At 38.3% G+C, this 25,224-nt stretch overlaps 1 protein-coding gene across 6 annotated transcripts in view; it reads left to right on the plus strand.

Moving 5' to 3' along the window:
- Positions 1 to 3,709: 3,709 nt before the first annotated feature.
- LOC135477455 (insulin-like growth factor 2 mRNA-binding protein 2) overlaps positions 3,710 to 25,224 on the plus strand; it is a 30,484-nt gene continuing 8,969 nt past the window's right edge. For 5 of the 6 annotated variants that reach the window (XM_064757565.1, XM_064757567.1, XM_064757566.1 and 2 more), the window contains exons 1-6: positions 3,710 to 4,008; positions 11,291 to 11,345; positions 21,988 to 22,094; positions 22,763 to 22,814; positions 23,642 to 23,690; positions 24,515 to 24,609. In XM_064757565.1, coding sequence (XP_064613635.1) covers positions 3,837 to 4,008; positions 11,291 to 11,345; positions 21,988 to 22,094; positions 22,763 to 22,814; positions 23,642 to 23,690; positions 24,515 to 24,609 — 530 coding nt within the window. In that variant the 5' untranslated portion in view covers positions 3,710 to 3,836. Of the gene's footprint in view, positions 4,009 to 11,290; positions 11,346 to 20,243; positions 20,507 to 21,987; positions 22,095 to 22,762; positions 22,815 to 23,641; positions 23,691 to 24,514; positions 24,610 to 25,224 lie in introns of those variants that run through there. The other variant, XM_064757570.1, reaches the window with a different exon arrangement.

Consider the following 25,224-nt stretch of genomic DNA (forward strand, 5'->3'; position numbering starts at 1 on the left):
CGTCGTGTAGGTGAAATATTCTAGAGTACGGCGTAATACACCAATTTAAGAAATAAATAAATCATATCGCGTGACGTATATTGTATAAAACACTCATACACTCTTACACAACTTGCTTGTGTACTTATAGTCACAATAACCGCTACGAATGAAATGAAATGGAATACAATCGCCAACAGTGACCATCAGAAAAATCATGTATAGTCACAGGGGTGATCCCTCAACTGATGTATATTGTACCAATGGTGATTCACTGGGGCATAGTGATAATTGTCGTCCAATCACTGAGGCATAGTGCCAATTGTGGTTCAGTAACTGAGGTAGAGTGCCAATAGTGGTTCATTCACTGACGTATAGTCTCAATCGTGATCCAAAACAGAGTTATATATCGTGTCAATGGTGTTCCGTCATTTGAGGTATTGTCCTTAACCGTCACCCACTATAACTGAGGTACTGACACAAGAGTCTATCCATCAACTACGGCACAGGGCCATTCGTAATCCATTAACTGGGGGTATAGTGCCAATCGTTATTGGTTAGCTGAGGAATAGTGCCAAATCGTGATCCATTATATGAGATGTATAGTACCGATCGTGTTCCACGAACTTACAGGTATAGTGCCAGCTGTCGTCCCTAAACTTAAGTATCATGCTAATTGTCATTCATTCGAACTCATAACAGGAATCTTACATTGTATCCAATTTTATGCTCAAATAATAACCTTTCACAAAATGTCTACTTCGTTTTACCATTCAAAATCGGCAATTAAGTTACTAAAATTTATAAAGTAGGTCGCATTATAACTTTTTCAAACTTTAGAATCATTTTAACATTTAATAGTAAGATAATTTCAGTTATTATTGGTAGGCCTAAATACAGAAAATTTTATTTGATTAGTGAATATGGATTTTTGGCAAAATCACCGGTATAGCCCCTAACTGAATTATTTGGCCAACTGTGATTACCGTGTATCCAGATAAATGATGTCAAGTACAATTAGGCGTGTCCAACTAAATGACGCATAGATAAGAAAACGTCACCTGTTAAGCGATATAGCATTTTCCATGTTTACGATAGCGCAATTAGTTGTATAGGTGTAAGAAACCTTTGGCAAGTAACTGACGAACTTTTTTTCGCACGCTTGCAAAGTGTTTATTCAAGCATATTCTGAGAACATTATTTTGCGTAGACTGATGAAATTATAACTTTTGTGAACTCCTGAAATTGGTCAACCCAACCAATGTGATTTTGTCTCTGGAAGCAAATTCAAAATATGCACCAATCTGTTCTTGCTCTTTCGTTTGCGAAAAGGTGTGCGAATTAGGGTAGACGTACTGATATCCGGTCACTGTGATGTAAAGGAGTGAAACACGGCTGTGTTTTTAGTCCAAATTCTGTTCTGGACATATGTACGTATATAAGAGATGGAAATATTTATATGATTGCTATTACACTGACATATTAACAAATTTCAAAATCGGTGAAAAATCGATTTTGCTTTGAGATAAATCAGAAATTGTTGTTTTTCAAATTGGACCACACCAGAAACACTTGTATTGTGTTGTATGAACACAAACTTGTGTTCTTTCCTGCAAAAGGCTTGTGTCATTCTTTAACAGCTCTATCATGTGTTGAATTGTAACATAATGTCTTGCGTTGAAGAATTGTGTTAAGTGTTATACACAATACTTTTGTTGCAAAATACCCAAGATTTTGTTGTACCAACACGACTGCACATTATATGCATGTACTAACTCATTTCGACCAGTCCCCTGGTTCACATTTATTTAAAATGTTTGTACTGCCCGCAGAATCGCGTAGCTACAATCAGTTATCCTGATTGGTCAATATTTACAGGGTCGCACGTGCACATCATGCCACTCTTCGATTGATCTGTGTTTGTTCGTTTACGTGAATTTTAAATTAACACCTTGTTCATGGTTTAAAAAAAAATCAGTAAAACCGATTTAAATTTAGAGAATCAATGTAGCTATATATAACTGTAAGGAGATTTTAGATTATACGATTTTAGAATTGTATCCAAATCTAATTCTGAAAATCAGATAGGTAAAAATATTTAGGCGTTATATAAATTGCAAACGAATATAGGCCTAGATCACCTGTCAATGGATGATATACCTATAGATGTAGTATCCATATATGCATTGGATATTGAGCGGTTAGTATCCATAATTAATGTTTTTATTTGTGTATAACTAACTAACCAACTAAATAAATAAATAAATAAATAAATAAATTCTTTTGACCTGCGTTAATCTGTCTTTCTAGATCTCATGATAATCATTTTGTCTTATTTAATATTCATGGTATGTATACAGGTGTTTATATATTCCTAGACATATATATGTTTATATGGTATATGTACGCATTATCGCAGCATGTTACCTTTATATATATATATATATATATATATATATATATATATATATATATATATATATATATATATATATATATATATATATATATATATATATATATATATATATATGTGTGTATATATATATATATATATATATATATATATATATATGGCGCATTGCGTAAAATGCTGCTAATTAAATAAAATAAACTATTCTTCGTAGACATGTATATATCTACAAAAGCATATATCTTACAAATTTAGCTTCGTCTATTGATCTATTGATTGATTAGTGTCCTAAGATTGGGTGATGGTAGGGGGAACCTGTCTCAAAGGAAGTAGCTTCCTTTGGCGTGTAGTGATGAAATGCTTCAGTGGAAATGGAAATGTCACTGGATGTCATATTGTTATACTTAAGTGTAACTTGAGTCTAAATTTATGTATATAAAGCAAATTATATCGATCCCTTCCTTTATTTTAGTACATGGCAGGCCTGCTTTAATTCTGTCATTGATCAGTGGTGGTATAGCACGCATGAGGCAGACGACAAATCCTGACGAAAATATATAACTTGAGCAAGAAACTCGACGATGGTGTATACTTATTAGATGATGGAAATTGTGAATCTCGCGCAAACATTGTCATTTGCATATTGTGATTTTATGAATGGCGGGTTTGTTGTATGACGTCAAGGTAATGCAGAGCAATTGATCTATCTCATCGATCACTTGATTTATAGCCATTCCCATGTTCCAAGCGTATATAGTATACTATATATAGAGCCTATATGCACATGTGCGTACAGCTAGGCTATATGTAGATCACTAGAGAAACGGTGTCAGTATAGAAGCTTTGGATAGCAGATGTGCTTCAGCGGGACAGTGCTATGTGTGTGTTTGTCGCGATTTATCAGGCCGCGCTTTTTCTTCATTGTTAACTTTTCCGCCTCTATCGAGTGACCGGCGTCCACTAGTGTGCTGAGAGTTTTTGGCGGATTCGCTGTTGAAACACGTGGGGGGCTACAACTCGTGAATGGAAGAGTCCATTTAGGACGAGTGGGCCGTAGGTTAACGGACTGACCACTGAACGAAAGTACTATACTGTCACTGCGTCACGAATACTCTTCAAAAATTTAAATTACTTCATGACAAATGCAGTGTAAGTATTTTCATTGCATACTGTCATGTTATCCCTCTATTTTATAATGAATTTAAATTTCTTAAAACATTATTATTTTATAATTGCTAGCCTGTCCTCCCCCCCAAAACAAACACCGCTCGTGACCTCTATTGGTATCACTGCGCGACTAAGTCCCCGAAACACACCCCGTTCTCCTTCATCTGTCTTATTGAGTACCATACTGACCACGGCACTTGGGCCCTATCACGGCCTAAGATCTACAAAGTGCAATCTTTCTTTTACTTAGATTCCCGTGGCGGAGCAGCCCCCCGACATGTTTAAATTATATGTTGGAAACTTGAGTCCAGGCGTGACTGAAGGAACGCTGCGTGGTCTGTTCGAAGAGGAAGGGGTCATAGTCAGCAACGTGGTGCACAAGAAAAACTACGCTTTTGTCGAGTGTCCGGACCAAGCCAACGTGGACAGAGCAATAGATAGATTGAATGGTAGGTATAGAACTTCAGACTTCTCCTTCGTTTCAGGCTAGATTGTAAGTAGATTGCAAGAGCTGGAGTCCCGTTACCAGATGGCCGGCATCTGTGCTGTGGTCGCCAAAATCATTCAAAATGGCCGGCTCACTCGTGTGTGTCCCAGGTTGATCTGGGCTCGGTTCACTCGGACCTAATAACTTCACTCGCCCATACGGCCTACTAATATTGCTCTGATATGGTCCCTGATGTGTGGGAGTGAACGGATATACTCCATGCAAAGCGTTCACGGTGTTGTTTGGCCTGGACGAAGTGTAAAGAAACTGATTTCACTGTAAATACAAGTGCATGGATGAGTGTTTATTATTGGGAAGACGGTGTATGCAGCTCTTGATCAACCCCTATGTAGAATCGAGACGCTGATTTCCCATGCACGCCCACTCAAGATTTTCCTCTGTCCGGATATAAGACCGGGGGATCTGAAAGTGTACAGTTTGTATGTATTTTTGACAACGTCGTAGTCTTTTATTTGGTAATAAACATTAAACAGTCTCCTACATGTAGCTGACAATGTAATGCCTCCATTTCGGTCTTTGTTTACATGCACATAAAATTTACTAGATACCAGGATACTTCGACGTTTCTCTTTCACATGATCAGTGAATTTCTAGCCAATAAAATGACATAGATTATGTACAAAAAATAACACAAGGCTATAATAATATTTCCACTAAGTTGCATGCATCAGATCTGATCTTATGACAAACTTGCTGATCAAATTGATCTGTGATGTAAGTCTATTGTTACTGCAAGTCAGAGCAAATGCGTTTGTTTTTTTTTGTCGCATGGGGCCAATTGTTATTACAAATTGCACTGTGTGACGCTCACATTATTACATAAAATCATACAATGTGCTGGTATTTTGTTATAGATTTTTATAGTAAGAACAGCGAAATGTCTTTTTCACCAATGGCTTACAGTATGAACACTCACTAGCTGAATGGGTAGAGTTTTATACCCACATTTTCTATGTAGTTTTGTGAAAAATTTAAATTGAATTCACAAGGATTTACACCGCAAGAAATTTTTTCTGATAAATCCTAGACCCTTTGTTAGTGTATTTGTGGTTGTGAAGTCTCCCACAAATTATGATAATTTTTGGTATGATGCGTTTATAGTTAGCTAATCTTTGGCCATTCTTGGGAGTTGTAAACATTAAGTTGCCGTTTTGGTCATCTGGTAGAGGATACGTCAGTTCATTGAAAAGCCTGTTTTGCATAATTAACTTTATTTGAGTTCCATGGGGTTCAAATCCAGCTCTCGTTTCTGCATCTGCTTGAAGTGAGAAGATTTGTCAGAAAGGTGGAGAAGGTTGCACTCTAGTTTCCTCCACCTGTAAACTGGATTCCTGTTTTCACAGTGAAAAATGAGTACATCACTGAACACCACTCAGTCAATTATGTTCAGTAAATGACATCGAGAGCCCGGTGGTTTTGAGATTGAAGCAAACAGATTTTGGAAAGGTCTGTCACATTACACTGCATTTGCATGAACATTTTGATTATTGTTTAATTTAACAATTGTCTACCAATGCATTCATACTTAAAAATTTATCAGGTAGATTGCTAGACACATGCTTAACGAAGGAAAATGGAGGATTTATATCCAGATGTTGATTGATAACTGTTGAATGCACACGTGTCAAACCAGGAATCTAGCTGAAGAGACTGGCATTTTCATAATGTTACATGTACTCTCATAATGTCACATCTCCCATAAGATTTCTGCAACACTCAAATATCACCTGTGAACAGAAGAGCGGTGTATCAACAACCCAGAACAGCAGGAGTGTGAAATTTAGAACTCGGGGGGAATCTGTAGTCTTAAATGGCTTTAGAGCTTAGGGGATTCAGAAAGTGAAAGTTATGCCAACAAAAAAAAAAAAAAGAAAAAATCATTTTGAAGCATATTGTGTACTTAATAACCCATCTGTTAGGGATATTTTCCGTCAGTGGTTGAAAAATTTTGGAAATGACTTCATTGGTGAACTTAATATATCCGGAGAATCTATCAGCTATCATCCTTGATGTCACCAGTGCAGGTCACTCGACTTAATTTTTGGACTGTCAGTAGTTTTAAAGCCATTTTTATGTCCCAAGAAAAAAGCAGAGAAGCTTTTTGTTCTTTTGTGTCATCCTAGGCTTTATATTCAGAAAAACAAAACCAATCATTTACATGTATTTGGAATCTGTGGGTTATGTTCATATGTGGTGAAACTTGTGGGTTTATGAAGCTTACAAAGCCATCAATCACAATTCCCTGAGACATTGCATGTTATGATGTACATGTAGGCCCAATATCCAAACAGAATGCCGCTGAACTGCTTGCTGTAGGTGGAACAGGTGTCTGGCTTAGTAAGCCATCACTGACACAAATCTGTAGCAGTGTAATGTGAGGTACATGTAAACATCAAAAGGTATGGACTGAAATGGATGGAAGAATAGATAAGCAAGAAAAGGTATGGAATAAAGTGGATGCAAGAACAGGTAAGCAGCAAAGGATATGGACTGAAGTGGATGGAAGAATAGATAAGCAAGAAACGGTATGGAGTAAAATTGATGCAAGAATAGGTAAGCATCAAAAGGTATGGACGGAAATGGATGCAAGAATAGGTAAGCAACAAAAGGTATGTACTGAAAAAGGATGCAAGAATAGATAAGCAACAAAAGGTATGGAATAAAATGGATGCTAAAGTAGGTAAGCAACAGAAGGTATGGGCTGAAATGGATGCAAGGATGGATCTCAAAGAGTAGTTAGGCAACTAAAGCTACAGTATGAACTGAAATGGATGCAAGGATGGATCGCAAGAGTAGGTAGGCAACTAAAGCTACGTTGTAAACTGGAATAGAATAGATGCAAGAATTGACAAGCAACAAAAGGTATGGAGTGATTAAAAATCGATAACCAACTAAAGGTATGGAATAAAATAGATGCATAATAGATGAGATAAATAGATGAGCAACAAAGAAAAGGTGGATTTCAGTTTGTAAGTGGAGACAAATTTGTTATTTTGTGGAGCTTCTGAAATTTCATATTCAAATCTTTAACCTGGTGCCATACAACAAAATAATAAATACTTTATTTTGTTTTACTTCCCCCCCACCCCATCCCCCTCCGAGGACAAATTCGCGTGTAGAGTTGGCCGTCCAGTCAATGATGAATCCAGTCAAAGCACTCGCGGCTTTCGCCGCCTTATTTACTCCACAAGGACTGAGGTGATGGCTGAAAGTTACGTCATAACCTGTAACTGTGCATTGGTACTAAAGACGCATTTTTTCTTTAATCATAGTATGGCGAGTTGGCTAATTTTTAGTTGGCGACCATATTTTTAGACCTGGATGTTGATCTTGAACACACAATATGTATTTTCAATCTTGGCCTTAGACCCGGGACGTTCCTCCATAGATTTCTCCATAGATTTTTTTTGTTGATTCCTCCACTCAGTGTTTGTGGGGCCTTCATGGCATGAGGCACTTCTCTTGCCACAGCCAAAGTACATCCGACCAATGAATAATTACAAAAATGGTCTTGATGGATTGAGTGGTTCATGATGAACAATGAATAACTGCTAATGCAGGCCTTTGCCTTTGCTTTTGATCAGCGGTGTGATTATCACACCCAATAACGAAAGACCTGGGCCAGTTTTTCAAAAATGTATTAAAGTTAAGCCAGGCTTAAATCTTTACCAGTCTGATCCTAGTACATAGTAAATGGCACTTTAATCTGGACTAAGTTTAAAACTGGGCTTAAGCTTTAATACATATTTGAACAACAGGGTTCAAGGAAGTGATTTTCACTTGTAAATTCACTCTCTCCAGACTTCTGCTGTTATCATGTGTCATACGAGCAAACCTAGATTTTGTGTCTGGTAGCATCCCTGAAAAATCAAAGGCTTGCTAATGAAACGAAAAGTCAGTAGCCTGAAACTACTTCGGGGCCAATGGAATGTACTGACTTAGACTGGATCTGCATTAATAGGTTGCAGGCGAAGGCATTGACTTGCTGACATGTCTTGAAAACTATCACGATCCCGTGTGTTTGGCCCATGAACCTTTGGTCCAGGACACTGGACTCGTCGTCTCGCCATGAGAATATTGCGGAAAATTAAAGCACGATAATGAACAAATTTCATTTTCATGCAAGTTGATGACTGTGGAACAAGGGATCATGGTTTACCTCAGGGTCCCAGTGGAGGTAGATCTTTGTCTGTTTACCGCGGGACTGCCCTCAATCCATGAATGGCCTTGGTGTCTAGGACATGCCTCCACACTAACCTGATTCCCATCCCACGCGCCACACCAACATATACTTGTGGCGTCAAATGTTTCATAAATGCAGGAATTGGATTTTCGTGGTCCCTTGATACCCCGAAAATAATGAAAACATATTTATGACTTATAACAGTTTTAGTTGTCAGGTGTTTGTGGGTATGTGTTACAGAATACACCCAAACACGTATTTATGATTCAGGGTAGGGACATTCTACAACACATGTATAATTGCACTGAGCATGGGCGTTTTTTTGCCTCAATCACCTGTTAGTATTAGTGGGATTGCAGGTAAACAACCAGACCTGCTAACATGATTTGCCTCCCTTTATACACTGTACAGACTATTGAATGTCTAAGTCTTGGTTGATACGTAAGAAAAGCAGCCCAGGCTGGTGTTAACTGTTTTAGGCACAACCTGTGGATCAAAGAATGTATACAAAGCTGGGCCCACTTGCACATAACGAGCACGTAACTGCTATGACGCCATAATGCCCACAGTGCAGGATTTCCTGGTAGTTATGTGCTCTTAATGTTAAGAGGGCTTCGTGCAGGTGGATCCTGAATTGCAGTAGCTTTTGTTGTCTTGCGAATTCTCAGTTTTAAATTTGAAATGGCTATATTTCACCTGATTTAGTTCAAGAATATCTTAAATTATTGCCTTTCAGAGTATGTCAGTCTTGCACTCGTACTAATGTATTTTGTTAAAATGGTTCTAAAGTTTGAAAAAGTTCTAATACAACCGGCTTTATAAATTCTAGGAACTTTATTATCCATTTTGAACAGTGACTGAACATGTGCAGACAAGGGCATGCTGATACTTCATAAAAGGTGATGTGGGCTGTTCTACAATAATAGTAACCATTTCATTGGATTTGTGTTGATTTAGGTTTTGTCAAAAGTATTGGGTAGTTTTTCCGCTGCATTTATGAAACTGACAAATTGAATTAATTTAAGTTTCCCGTACTTGTACATGTAGCTAGTAATGCTCTTGCTCCTATTTATCTTGCATTCCAAACACCAGTAAGACATAATATTTGTACAATGGTAAATCTATACATGTGCCTTAATTTTTTAACTTTTCAACCAGCACAGGGTCCAAAATTATTCTCAGAGAACTATGCACATTAATCTGCCCAGTTTTATAAAGTTTGCATCTTCACAAACAAATCATACTTGGCAACAGTTTAACAACTGTATGCATAAATAGCACTGGAAAAAAATCTTAATTTGTAAAGGTAAAAAAAATTGAAGGTTTACGTGAAGGTGAAGGTTGAACAGTCAACACGACTTAATGCTGGCTTGAACACATGCCAGATCCACTGAAGTACCTGGCTCCAGGATCATGGAGCAATCTTATTCAGTCAAAATTTAAGATCACTTTAAAATTGTTTATGTACAGGCATGGGAAGTTTCCTCCAATTGGCTGATTTCAGACTTGTTTTTTTAAAATGTGAAAAACGACAAGCAAGACTTCATCAGACCTGGTGATTGCTAATGTAATTTAGGGGTTAGGATGAGATATTTTGAGACTTTCTTGATACACTTCAGACTTATTTCTGACCATCAATTCACTTGTCTGTATGTCACAAGGTCAAAATCTTGCTGGACAGCTTAAATTCTGGGTAAGTTAGTGCACAAAAAATTCAGATAAAATGGCGGAAAAGAACGTACCAAGTTTTAGGATTGAAATTTGGACAAGCGAGTATAAGATTGCTCTGTGATTCAGGGGCCAGTTGTTCAAATACTTCGTTAAAGGTTTATAATTCTAGGTCTGGTTATAACATCACTCTGGATTAAATGCCATTGGTATTGTACGAAGATGAGACTGGTATGAAGATTGAGTTTGGGATCTGTTACATTTCTCACCAACCAGATCCTAGTGGTGGTTGAGAAAGTACCCTTCTGGGCAGAAAAGGACCAAGAGCTAGTCAACCTTAGTCGTTGTAACTTTAGCTGTGGGGTTGCTGTAGCTTTGTGCCAAGGCAGGGCAAAAAGTAAAGAGAAAATTTTGGCCAAAAAATCCGTATTCACTAGTCAATGTCAAATTTTCTGTCTGCCAAGAATTGTTCAAGTTATTGCTTGTTAGAAAATGGACCTGTACAGTTTCTAGTTGTAAAATGATTCTAAAGTTTTAAGAAGTTGTAGAAAAAACACACAGTATAAATGTTACAAGCTTCATTTCCAGATTTTCCGAAGTGAACGTTAACACTTGCACAAACGAAGCTGGTATTTTGTGTAAGGTAGTTTTTAGGGCTATTCTGTTATAGCAAAAATTCCATTGGGTTTGTGCTGACAGGTCTTTTGACCAAAATCTTGGGTGTAGTCCTTAAGTGCCATTGTTCCAAAATAGTTTTGAAGATTTATCACATGAACAAATTTACCACAAGAATACAAACTGCATCCTTAAAGTGAACATAAAGTCAGCCACTAAAGCTGAATTGATTAGTAAATTGATATTCCAGAAATGCTGTAAATATAGTTAAAAATTCTACACCTTATAAACAAAATAAATAGCAAATGATTGTCGGTACCTAGCCACTCATTTGGTGACGCCATTTTGCCATGTTATAACTATATTGAGTGATGTCACAAAACCTAGGAGCTCTACCGTACTGTGGGTATTAAACAATATGCCAATGAGAAAATATAAACAGGAACGCTTGATATCCAACCAAAGAGTATCAGTTCAGTCCCGTTTTCAAAGGGCCAATGTTTCTTTTTGCCTAGCGTTCAGTCTGTGAGATCTTCATGGCCAAGAGCGCCATGTTTAGCAGTCCTGCTCGTCCTAGTCTTTGACCTGCATGGGTGTAAGCATTAGGCCTATCTGGCAGACTTTATGTTTAATTAAACTGTGAATGACGCGGTCCTTTTTGTCCAGTTTTTGTTTGCTGTACAAGGAAATTTAAGTGTTATTACAATGTGTCTGTGATATAATGGAGAATTATCTATTCCCCCCCTTTTTTTTTCAGGTCACACAATAGATGGTTTAGCAATGCAAGTAGAACCTCCGATTTCAAAACGCAAGTAAGTGTTTTATCCATTATACATTTATTTTTGTAATTTTGACTCCTTTATGAATTGTGAAACAAACTTCCAAAATCATTTCTCTGGAGTCCAGGAAATGAACTGTCTTTTCATGCAAGACTCCTGAAAACTCATTTGGCCAGGAATAGGGCATATGGTGTCCTTGGCATTAGATACACCCATAAACTAAAATTACCATTGCCAAGAACGTTACGCTGCCCAATTTTTGGTGTTTAGGGATGGGTTATGTTGTGCCACATCATGTAATAATACAGGAGTAATGCACCACCCAGAGTATAGTGTAATAAAAAAATTCTGTGTAATGTAATATCACAGCATAACGTAGAGACAGGGATGGATGGACAAATAACTGCCAGAGGTAATTACGTCTGCCATGTGATTGGCTTGTAACAGTTGATCACATGACCCAAAGAATTGTTGAAAGCGACGTTTACGATTCGATGTCCAAAAGCAACTTACCGCATGTCTAGGTAGGGCACTTCCCTATTTCCAACATGTAATATCTTTGAAAGACGTACAGATTCTTGCAAGCTATTGGATAAGCACAGAATAATGCTTATGCTGCTGTATTTTCATCGCAAAACCTGGACTATTAGTGAAATATTCTTCAGCACGGTATAAAACACCAATTACAATGCCTGGCAAATTTTATTACATTACGTAGTTATATCACATTACACAGAGGTTCAACGTTACACGGTGGGTGTTTTTAACTTGTCATTACGCAGCACATTATAACGTGTAATATATATTACACCACGTCACAAAGCTGCTTTGTGGTGAGCAAGTGTTGGATCACGTCTTGACTATGGTGTTAAGACAATAAAACATCAAATAAATTATAAATGTATGAATACTGCACTAGCTGACACAAGAATGAATGAAATTGTCAGTTGTGAAAACAAGTGTTGGTAAGACATCATGTAATTTTGTCAACATTTGACACCTGTGAAGAACAGTTGATACTTCCCAACTGATCAGTTTTGGGTAATCTAACAAATATTATTCCGAATTTGCACTTTATGCCCCATTTGTTACACATAGTCTCTCACATTGTCTTCGGGATTAATTTGGGTACTGGCCTAGTTGCCTGGCTTGAGGTGACAGTTGTACTGAAAGAGCATGTGGTGGAAATGGGATAGCAGCAAGCTAGCTGTGGTTTCCTGTTCATTTATCTGAACTAGGCTGGTCATTTTTTTTTTTTCTTTCGATACTAAAATTTCCACAATAGATGTATTTGATTTATACCATCAAGAGTGTGTTTATATGGTACACTTGTACTTGTACACTTACTTGTACCAGAAGTTTGTGATACTATGAGTTAGTGAACTATTTATTTTTTTGTCCCATGAAATATTAAAATTTTTAATTCGCATGTAGAAATTTAGTAATACTTGATTTTCAGTTTTATAGAAAAGATCTTTGGCTGAGTTCTGAAGCTGGACGAAAAGGGAAGAACCAAGCTCTTTTGCAAGCGTTGGCTTTGTGTGTTGCTTAAACTGTGTGTGTTGTCAGGTTGTTGCCTAACCCACGATTGACCCGGCAAAGGTCAGACTGCAGCAGCTGAGTCTGGGGTGTTGAAGGAACAGCGTCTGCAGGCTCCCTGACTAGGGTGTCTCGGTGTACTGTCAACCCTATCTGGGTCAGTGGAGCAGAGTTAAAGACCTCCTGTAATAAAGTGCTCAGGCTTATCATGAACTGCATTGTAGAGAGAGAAAAAAGTTCAGCTCGGCTGGTTTTCAAGGCCAGTAGGCTTGCAGTGTGGAAGACTGCGGTTTAACCTTTGACCTCGCTTGACCTCGCGGGCATTCCTACAAAGTTCTTATCTAAGCTGTATATGCGACCTACAAAAACAACCTGGGCACTTGGATGTGTTGTCTACAACTTCAGGCAACTTTATCGCTGCACTCTTAATGGGGCTGCTCAGTCTATTGGCAGAACCTACATTTATTTGGCCGGCAATGTGCAAGTGAAACTGTGAGGGTATCATTTAAAGGCCATGATCTCATAGCATAAAAAAGGGCAGAGGCAAATGCACATCTGTAAAATGAATTAAGGATCCAGGAGTAGACAATGTTTTGCCGTGCATTCTACAAAAACTTGCAAGGTGGTTCTACGGCACATTCATTTATCCATCCTTTGTTTCAGTCAACCAAAATATGTACAAGTTCACTTCAGGGAAGCACTTTTTGTTTAGGCTTAATTTCCAGCAGAGTTGATAGTTACTCAAATGAAATTATTAATTTTGAGAGTTTTGAGCTCAAATTCTTGTTTTCAGATTGTCAATGAAGGTAAAAACAGTCCTCCTATATGATGTAAGATGTGATAAATGTTGGGCAACCATTATAAACATTAATTTTCTTATCACTTGTTTTACTGTCTTCCGAAGGCACAAGTTACACCTCGTCTGTGATCCTGTCGTAGTTGCCTTACGTTTTTGACAGGTCACATTATAGTCATTTTTTTTTTTTTTTTACCTTTAGCGATAAGTTTAAACTGGAAACTCCCCTATTGCCCAACTCAGGACTACACGTACATTCAAGAAGCCACAAATGTAGGGCTCAGAATAAATATTGAATCAGGTGAAGCCTGTATTAAATGTCATGAAAGGTGCAGGTATTTTAGTGTACATTCTTCCAAGTAAAAAACTATTAATAGAATTGCTTGACACATGTATAATACGAAGGAAAGAAAAAAAAAAAAGAAGAAAATTACAATGTTCTTCATTCTTTTCAACCGCCTGTGGCTAATTTTTTTTAACATTCTGAGAGAACTTCTGGATGTAGATAAATAATTGGCAATTTAATTGAGTTTTATGAAAACTTGCATCTTTATTGACACGAATGAATTATTTCAATGTCATTTTCAAAGATAATTGTTAGCATATTAAAATGCCTCTGAGAAAAGTGCTTTAGACGTCGAAAAGCTTGGATTCATAGGTGTGCCCCGGGCTTTGATGCTATGTATGATATCTGGGAGCTGGGATCACAGAGCAATCATGGACTAAAGTCAAAATTTTAATCATTAAATTTGGTGTGTTCCTTTCTGTTTTAGTTGACATTTCTTGGGCTCTGACTTGCCCAGAATTTACTTTGTCAAGCAATATTTTGAATTGATTACATTGGAAATAACAGTTTTAAAGTGATTTTAAATTTTGAACTTGGACTCTACGTGATCCCGGGGTGAGGTTACAAAATACAGTAAAGATGGACTTCTAGGTTTTGGGCGTGATCAGTGCTTAAGGTTTGTACAGTGTCGTAAATGCTCCCGAGACTTGAGGAGATTCTGGTCGGCACACCTACATGTACATGGGACTTCAGCCACAAGTATTGACTTGTTCAGGTCAAAGGGCATAGGTCACATGTTGATATGGCTCATCAGTGCAGCTTTATACATTTACATACTGTGGGATTCACCAGGCCTGATTAAATTTTGATAAGTGCAACAGACCTCGCCATTTTCAGGTCTAAGTATGCATTTAGCCCTTTGATCCAGAACCAATCCAGTTTCAGTACTTCTTCACAGACTTTGTGTATTATTCTTACAATTAAAATCCTGCAAACAAAACAAAACAAAAAGCGGTGTACAACAGCTGATCAGTTGCCCTGCATTTTTTTAAGCTCAACACTGTACATTAATAAAATTATTCTGTGCTTTAGCGTGCAATTTGGGATTTTCACATCACATTCAGTGTCAATATAGTTAAACCTGTCCACACCAACACCTTAATAAACCAATATCTTGTCAAAACTGACATGAATTCATGGTCTGCTTTTTACTGTATAAACAAACTCTTGTGTATTCAGAATTCTTATACTGATTGGTAGTGCAAACATGCCCAATCAGTGTTAATCCGTCAAATTTGACAAGACACGATATCCAAGTGTGGGTAGAGGAGAGAATCTGCTCTCTGTAAGAAGTCTTACTCTTCTTCCATTTCTTTTTCTGGTGAAACATGTACATCAAAGTTTAATCAAGCCCTGCTTTTCTGTGTATTAAAACATTTAATTGCAGCCCTCGAAAATTAGCTCTATGAGCTCTTGTACTATAATTTTTAAGCTGAAACCATTTTCTTCATTTGCTACTGCAATTATTTAACCATTTCACATGTTTGCAAGGTGTTTATTCAAGTATATTGCGAAGGCCTTATTCTGTGACTGATGTAGTTATACTTTTTGTGAAGCCCTGACACTGGTCAATCCAAACAATGTAGTTTTGTCTCCAAAATCAAATTAAAGACATGAATAAATTGCACTGAAAGTTGCTCCTTCACACGCCAAAAGATTGAGGAATTAGAGTAGTTACTTGAAGACAAAAAAATTGGAACCAAAAATCCCATGGTTTTGTCACTCATTGAATGTGTTCAACTGGCCTGAGCAATCTTTGCCAACCTGGTAAAGGTGGCATGTTATCTTTTCTACTTGTATCAAGAATGATAGAGGAGATTATATTCCGATGTGTAAATTTTGACATTGTGATCTTTATTATTCACAAATAACTAGGTAATCCTAGAGTTAATCCTGTTTTAGTAGCATATAACTCAGATATGTTGAGCACAGAACACGTGAAAATAGAGTTTCAGGTTAGTGAGTGTAACAGTACAAAGCCATATTTCTGATAGCTAAGCTGGGAAGAATGAAATATCTCCGATCTAGATGAGGGGGTGTTCCCGTATCTGTGCAGCTGGTAGAAGTAAACCGCTATCCACGGATCAATAATGAGTGCCCGCTCATTGGGTTCAAATACTCTGCCGAGGCAACCTAGAGTGATGGTATTGACCTCTTATCAGTGGGCTTGACATGCCCTACCAGTGCCCAGAAAACTTGTCGATCGTACAGTTCTGGTATAATCTGAAACACTGATCCACTGGCACTGTCGTCGGCTAACCAACCAGGAGTGTAAGTGTTGTAGGGCAGCAGTCTTGTTTGCACATCATGCTGTTGTTGTATTTCATAAGTTTGGCCTTTTCAAATTTTGCTCGATTTTTGGACCTTATAGGGCCAAAGCAAGAGTTTTTTTTTGTAAAGTTTGATTTTTTTCTTTCTCTTGAGTGTTGGTAGACAAAGGTATGATTTTAAGATGAAATCACATTTTAACGATTTGCCAGTTTCGCAGAGATTTAAGTTTTGCGCTATTCAGTTCTTTCAAGAATTTAGGATTTACTTACTAAATGTTTACTAAGTTTTGCATACAATATGGCCATTTCTGAATTTCAGCAAGTTTTCTGCTTTCATATCTGGTTGCATGCTGTGATCATTTACAATGCATGTAGACACGGATGTATGTACATGTGTTGTAAATTGTTGTGCGCTAAATTCTGTGAATTTTGAAATAGGACTGAATTTTGCTGAGTCACACATCAAGCCTTGAGGTAAATAATAATAGGCTGTGATTAGAAAGAAAGTAAACAGAACACAGCCTTGGTACATGCAAGCCCAGTCACGCAACCATATCAGCGTTTATCAAGTGCAGTGGATAAGGGTGGTGAGCAGTGGGAAATTGAAACCACACAAGGTGACATGTACTTGATACATGTGCTACAGTAAAGCTGGGACTTTGTTACCAGTATTAATTAGCATTTCTGGTGACAGTGTTTAGTTCTGTTATCCAGGATTCATGTGCTATGCTTGGGATGCACTTGTTTTAACATGTTTATCAATATATACATGTATATTCCTTTCAAGTCTTAGCGTGAACGGAAAAAGTTTCGTTAAATATACCAGGTTCAGCATTGTGGAACACACACTAGGAAATAAGGTGGCTAGAGTTACCTCCCTTGTTTTGCGATGCCAGCTACAAAGACTGTAGGATAACTTTGCATTTCATACATTTTCATTAAGCATTTCTTTCGGCTTAATGTGGAAAAAAATTTCATACAAAACGTGGTATTAGGTAAAGGATACCATTTTGGTTCCTAAACTTTTGACCTGCTTAGCTTTCCTGGTGGGTGCTAAAATACCCTGAATCGGTGCCTGCATGAAGTACCTGAAGATGTGTCTGATAAAATATGAATGAATGTGCAGATGTAACATCAGTCCTGTTACATTTTAGGGGTAGTTAAAGCCACTGGTCTGCTTGCAAAGAGCTTGGTGATGAGCTCATTTACATTCTGCTGTGTATTTTGAAAATATATCTTTGAAACATTTAAAAGACAATTAGACAAAATCTTTAATATTTTTAAAGGGGAAATGTGGTGCCTGTATTCCTCTCCTGATTTTTAAATTCAGGATATGGCTTGTGCAGAAGAAATCTGTTAGAACATGAAGTGTTTGCCTTAAAAAATGTAACTGGAAAAGTGCATTTGAAGACAAATATAAACATCACAGAATATTATTTTGAGACTGAAATCCTCCTATATGTATCTTCCAACCAAATCTAAAGACCTCTTTTAAAGATCGATACATCTGGACGTTCCTATGCAGTTCAGCCTTCAGACCATGTCTTCTCAAAAACTTTCAGAATTCATATTGGAGATTTAACATCCATGCATGTTGTACATGCACATAGTGTTGGCAGGGTGTTTATTCAAGCACATTTTGAAGGCATTATTCTGTGTTGACTGATCAAATTGTACATTTTGTGAAGCCCCAACACTGGAAAAATCCAAGCCAATGGAGTTTTGTCTCCAAATTAAAAATGTATTCAAATGGCACTGAAAGTTGCCCTTTCAGATAGTTGAGGAATTGATGTGTTATAGTATGTGGAATTGACGATTCATTGATTGAACCTCTTGTGTATTGGAATCATTAAGATCAATGTTAAGGGTGTTATCTACAAAAGTACTGCATGTATTGGGCTTGGGTTTGGCATACACGAAAAGCACATTAATTAAATATTAATTACTGTGAGTTACAAACTTCAAGACTTACCTGTAGTCAGTTGCATATCGGAATTGATGTTAAGGTACATATATATGTTAAAGGATGTGTGTCAGGAAGTACATGTATGTTTTGGATCTGTTTGCACAGAACAAAATTGGAATGTTCCGTTGATGATGCCCTGCACATGTTTATTACCTTAAATCAAGAATATGTAGTCCACTACATGCGTTTAGTAGTGAATACAAGATATTCTACACGACAGATGTACATGCACCCTGATTCTTCGTCCTTTTCAACCACCACTGCGACCAATATTTTGAAACATTGTTAGAGAACTTAGGTGTGTAGTGAAATTTTTTGGTGAAGTTCGGTTAATTTCTTACCAGAAAAGTTGTGTACACATCAGAGGTGTCATTTTAAGGCTCTAGCAACTTCGGAAAGTGTTATTTTACATACCAAACTTGACTTGAGGCACTCTCCGGCTGTAAGTAGGAAGGTCTGTCAGCAACCTGCAGAAGGTTGTGGGTTTCCCCCCAGGCTCTGTCTGGTTTCTTCCCACCATAATGATGGCGGCCGTTGTGTAAGTGAAATACACCAATCAAATAAATAAAAAAAATAATGTGAATATTTAGCAGGATGGATATATCTATGGGTGTATCCCAATTCAACTTTTTCGCACATGAAAGAGCAACTTCCAGTGCAATTTATGCATGTTTTGAATTTGATTTTGGGAACAAAACTACATTGGTTGGATTGGTCAGTTACAGGGCTTCATAAAAAGAATAATTTTATCAGTCCACACAGAATGATGCCTTTAGAGTATGCTTGAGTAAACACCTTGCAAACATGCGAAAAGGTTGAAGAATTATAGTGTGTACTTGTAGGCGTGTGAGTGGAGTCTCCTTCCTGGACCCGCTGGAATACGAATTTGCACTCTTCATAGCAATACTGTGTGATTATACATTCAGAGTCACTGATCAAATTGCAGTTTCCTACATGAATGCATTTGTCAAGTTTTGTATTGGGCAGGGTTGACAGTGTGCAATCTGCAGGAAGCTTATTGATTACTGCTCCCATACTACTTGTGTGATTTTATTCACTGGGTTGCACCTATCCTTGTTTAAAACAAGTACAAGGTACATGTACTAGGATGTGATGAGGATGGCGTATTAAGATGCATGGGCTGGTCAAATAGAGTGTTAAAACCCTGGACTTGTTTACATCTACTGTACCTATATAAAATGTATACATGAAGTTCTATTGTACATCTGCAATTAGGAGACCTTCCTAGTATTGGGGCTGGGTCCCTGGGAACAGCTCCTGTAACAGTTACCACTCCCTCAAGGATGGACACTGACTAGGGCAGAGATTCTCAGAGAATTGCCAGGCCCTTGGGTGCAGACTGATTAATTTAGCAGGATAAACACATGGTACATGACCCCCACCTGGTGGTCTTAGAGGATGCAGTATCAGGGGGTAGGGATACATAATGGGTCTGTTTGATTACTGGGCCGAGCCTGGGGGCTGAAGTTTGGGGGTAGGTGGGCAGATGTGATCTGTTAGGGAAGCCCTTTATCTTGTAGGGTGTACATATGCCAGTACACCATATATATATATATATACATATATATATATATATATGCCATTTTGAATAGTGTCTTGAGCTACAGCCAGGTTTCTACTAAATTGTCTTGGAGTATCCAAAATTTGGCATATTTGTATGCTTTGAAAATTAAAAACTTTAAAAGGGTGATAAAAAAAATTTAAATATTTTTGGTAATATTTAAATCTTGGTACTGTGTTTATTTCAATTTAGAATGATCAGGTGAAAAAGATTGAGTATGAGGTGGAATTTTCCAGTTGATCATTTCCCTGATCCATCAGAGTTGGGGTTTGGGGAAGGTGGAGGGGGGGGGGGGGGGGGGTGCCTGTTTTGTTAGTAGTTGTCTGCCTGTGGGAACATGGCGAGGAGGTAGTAGTGTAACTGGTATTGTAACTAGATACCTCAGCTCTCCCTTAACTCTCTCCTTGGCCTACAGTTGTGTGCTGGATCAGCCTAACCCAGTAAACAAGCCTGGCCTCTCCTGGTCGCTGCATCCTTTCCACCCGCCCTCCTTTCCTCCCTCTCTCTCCGCTGGCCTCGCCTTCCAACAACAACCTTTGAGTAGGCCAGCATTTCACCAGCCTGTAACTTTTAGGCCTGTTTTCTCTGGAAGTCCGCAATCTTTTTCTCTTTCTTTGTCTGTCGTTCTCTATTGCTCACCCCATCAACCTGGGCATGGACAGCACCGATGAGGACTCTACTCCTGGGTATGAAGGGTAAGCCAGATCCCAGTTAGCTAGTTGTATCTGTAGAAGCATGCCACATGGATGAAGCATGTGGCCCAGCTTTCCACGTTTGACCCAGCAGCCAGAGCCTTGCCTTACAAGGCTTACTCTTAACCCACATCATGCTGCCACAAGGCACATGTAACTCTCTGCCTTTTGCCAAATGTACCCAAAGTGATGTTTTACTAAAGTACATGTACACATGTGAATATATGAATTATGGCTTGGTTGATTAAAGGCTGGTTAGTAGAAAGCATCTTTGCAGTGGAATCAGCGTTTTTGTTCACTTTTCTCCTCAGCCCATTCCACCATTGCCTCCAGAAGTGTATATGTAAAACTGCTTCAGACCAGAATGGTGGCAAACACCGATAGCACACATTGACTGAGCTTTGTTTTCTAATGTAACCTGTTTGTACATGTGCAGTATCATTGGAAAAGTAATTCACTGCTTGTTGGAATGTTGTACTGAGCACCTTGGCCCTTTTGGACACGGCTTTGTTGTCACACTTTCCCAGTGACTTTGTAAATCAAAATTTAAAATGAGCCATATGAAGTGATGGGATTAATGAGAAAGGGTACAAAATGAATACACTAGTTTAGTAGTGCCCAGGTACACATGGTTGATTACTCACAAATGCAAAGGTACACTGCATGTAGAAGACAAGTGGGTCAAACATCATATGCACAGATTCGACCCACAAGGGTAAAACCTAGAGTTGACATGGTAATATACACACTGTAACTTTTCGACCTTGTCTGCAAGATGTCTGCAAGCATATTCTGAAGGCATTGTTCTGTGTTAACCGATAAAATTGTACTCTTTGTGAAGCCGTGAAACTGGCCAATCCAATTTATTTCCAAAATCAAATTAAAATGTGCTGAAATTGTATCAAGTGTGAAATGGATGAGGAATAGTGAAATGTACCTCATTTTCTGTACTTTCAATTCAAGGGATGGATTTCTGTGACAAGGTAACTATAAGTAGAATTCTAGGACCACTTTCACAAAACTTCCAAAGTCATGTCCCATAATTTTTTCATGAATGGCGACGGGCACATTATGTCCCATAAAGCGATGTTATATATGAAGAACATGAAGAAAAATTAATTTCCGAAGTTGTGGGAAAGTAGACCCTAATTAGCAAGATTTAGTGGACTGTTGAAGCCTGCATTGTTGGGTGGATAGGGTGGCTAAAAGGGGCGATGTGGATTCCGTGCCATTGTGCAATAATACAAATACTCAAAACTGGTGTTCAGGTTTTATTGTTTTGTGTGATTAGGTTGTGTATTTTTATCTCGTATGGTCATGAATTTTTGTTTTGTACCTCTTTCTATTCTACGTCCATGGTTAAATGTACGTGTACCTGGGGTAATGAAGATTGACCTTTGGGACAATCCCTGGTGATGGGCTGCTTTGTGTACAACTTTATTATTAAGACGTGCTCGTTAATATGTGACTTTTTGTTTTTTCAGCCGTAAAAGCAGTAAAATTCTACTCCGCAATGTCACTCAACAGGCAGCTAAAGAAGATTTGGAGAAATTAGCCTCAAACTTTGGCAGTGTACAGAGAATAGACCTAGGTCAGTGCTGCTGTAAACCACGAATAATTGGGAACTATTTACATGAAGGACGGGCTGTAAAACTTGGCCTGTAGAAATGCTGTTTCAGAAGTAAATGTAAAGGTTGTGGAATGTTTAGAAATAAATCAAACTTCACAGAAAACTTTAAAGTGGCCTCATGGATTAATCGAATCAAGCAAAATGTGTCGTTAGAAAAACTGTTAAATGTTGGTGAAATACAAAATTTTTTATATTGACACTGATCAGATTTACTAACAAGCATTGCGAATCTTTAGACAATTTATGATCAACTTTAGCTTATGATCCCATTTTGCAAGCAGCCCCTGAAAAGTAATGACTGTCTGTGGATTTATTTATGTAACAGATCTTTGCTTTGTAGCTCTGGACAAACTGTTACTTTTGTGTGGATTTGAATTTGAATGGGGAGCCTTTCTCACCTAAAGTAACCAGGGTCCAAGCTGTGTAGTCTGCTGTTCACACCTGCCTTTGCGAAGATGTTTTGTGGGCAGACTTGTAAACTTCATTGTAAGAGAACAACGGTCCAGTCACAGGGGAGCCCAAGTCGCTGTTGTGCAGGGAAAATGTGCTTCTTTGCAGACACGATTAGTATGAATATGTTGACATGTTTGCTGTATATTTGACGCACAGCTCCTGTCATTACGTTGTAGGGGGAGAGGGAGTCGCATACATTACCTTTGAAAACGCTGACCAGGCTCAGATGTGAGTATCCGTGTATGTTTTGACTCACAAAGCTTCAAAATGACATGCTACACCTACATGTTCCTGTTATCGAATGCACCATAATTAGATCATAGGGCTGGGATCTGCAAGTGTCAAAATCTCTGCGTCTTAAAAACAGGGTTAAATAATAAGGTGCAGGCAGTCTGAATATCTTTGCTAAATTGCATAAAATTGCAATGTATTAATACTGCTGCTGTTACTTTCAAAGGGTAATATGGAAACGAGAATTTTTGTCCTTTGCACTTTTTGCATGGCGTTATGTCGTGCAAAAACACATGGCTCCACCCATTCATTGCTAAGTGATAGCCACAAAAATGTTGTTCTTTCCATAACCCTCAGCATCATTCCAAGATAATTGCCCATTGGAAGTCTTATCTGCCAGATTCAGCTTCTAATCTTGGAAATAATTTTTAAGTTGCTTTAGGACATGACAAATTTTTCAGCTGTTCACATTAATAAAAAAGTTGCAATCTGTGTACATAGCAGTTTTGTCCAGTAACAAGAAGTGAAAATCCTAGTTGGTTGAGGACATTGTGCTTGTCCTGCTGCTTATTTCCAGGCTTGGACTTCACTTTGAATACACTCCCGTCAGTTAAATTTAACAGAAACTTCTGAAGGTTTTGTTTCTGAGTGCTAAGTGAACCCTTTTCAACCTTAGTGTGAGCTCGATTCCATAGGATTTCTTTCATATCACATATTTACACCTTGTTTCCCGTGGAACTACAGTAGCACTTGTTGAAAGAACATACCTTGTGTAGATTATCAGTGCTAATTTATCTTAACATACGATGCATTTGATTTTTCAGGGCACTTACAAGGTTACAGAACTACGATTTTATGGGACGAACTTTAGAGGTATGTTGTCACATAACCCTGTGTTTGTATTTCTGAAAGTTAGGCTGTGCTTTTGTTCAACAAAGCAAAGGCAAGTTCAACTGATGTTGATGAGGTGCAAGTGAGAAAATGGGGGAGATAGGTTGAAGAGGTTCAAGTGAGAAAGTGGGGAAGGATTTGTTGAAGAGGTGCTACTGAGAAATGGGTAGGTTGATGAGGTACAAATGAGAAAGTTGCGGCAAATAGGTCGACAAAGTGCGAGTGGGGAAAGATATGTTGCAGAGGTGCAAAAATAGGTTAGAAATGTGCAAATGAGAAACTGAGAATTGATAGGCCTGATGAGGTGAATGATATGTTGAGATGCATGAGAAAAATTGAGAATGAATAGGTTGATGAGGTGTAAATGAGATAGTGGGGAGAAATAGGTTGATGAGAAGTGGGCAGAGATATGTTGAAGAGATGCAAGTGAGAAACTGAGAAAGGATAGGTTGAAGAAGTACAAGTGAGAAACTGAGAAAGGATAGGTTGAAGAAATGAAGTGAGAAACTGAGAAAGCATGTGTTTAAGAAGTACAAGTGAGAAACTGAGAAAGGATAGGTTGAATAGGAATAGGAGAAACCTGGGATGGGGCGTTTTATTATGTGCAGGTGAGAAAGGATAGGTTGATTTGCTAGTTTATGTGACCCAGAATTATTGTAACATCAAAGAAATGATCACAATAGTGTTGAGCTCGTAGTGTTCTGTCTTATAAGCATGTATTGTATGTTTTGTTTTTGTATTGCATGTTTTGTTTTTGTATTGTATGTGCTGTTCTTGTATTGTATGTTCTGTTCTTGTATTGACAGGTGGAGTTTGCTCAGAGCCGCCCGTCTCGCCGGACCCGCCCGGTCGATCACTACTCAGGGATGAACAACGGGCGAAGTTTGGAGCTGCCTGTCAGGTCAGTGAGAACAAGAATAGAGTTGCCCACTCAGGCATTCTCTAGTCATTAGTCAAGTTTTAGCTGTGGTGAGAGGAGCAGGAGAGCATGCTCGTGTTTTCCGTGAGTGTGAACTGCGTGTTCATTTTTACTTGTTACTGCACAGAATCTATGAATTTGAATTGGTTTTCATTGAAGCCAGCTATTTTTCTTGCATCAGCTCATTGACCTGTGACAAATGAGGTTGCTGCTTTGAATCAGACTCCCGCTGATTAGGCTATACCTGTTGGCCTGGAGGCTTGTCAGGTATCTTCTCAAGAAAGATGATTAATGTGGGCTGTCTTGACCATGGTTATACAAGTGAAAAATTCTTGAGTATGGCGTCAAAGGACAAAATTGAATAAATTGAGTACAGTATTTGAGACCCAATGAAAATAATATTAATTCAGTGGGTGTAATCGGATAGGGTTGGAGGGTAAAAGGACTTGTGGATTAAAATGGAAGCTCTCCGGCTGTACGCAAAAAGATCTTCCAGCAACCTGCAGATGGTCGTGGGTTTCCATTGGGCTCTGGCCGGTCTTGTCCCACCATGATGCTGGCCGTCAGCGTGTAAGTGAAATATTCTTGAGTATGGCG

Source organism: Liolophura sinensis, chromosome 11 (genome assembly GCF_032854445.1).
Source record: "Liolophura sinensis isolate JHLJ2023 chromosome 11, CUHK_Ljap_v2, whole genome shotgun sequence".
Lineage (NCBI taxonomy): Eukaryota > Metazoa > Mollusca > Polyplacophora > Chitonida > Chitonidae > Liolophura > Liolophura sinensis.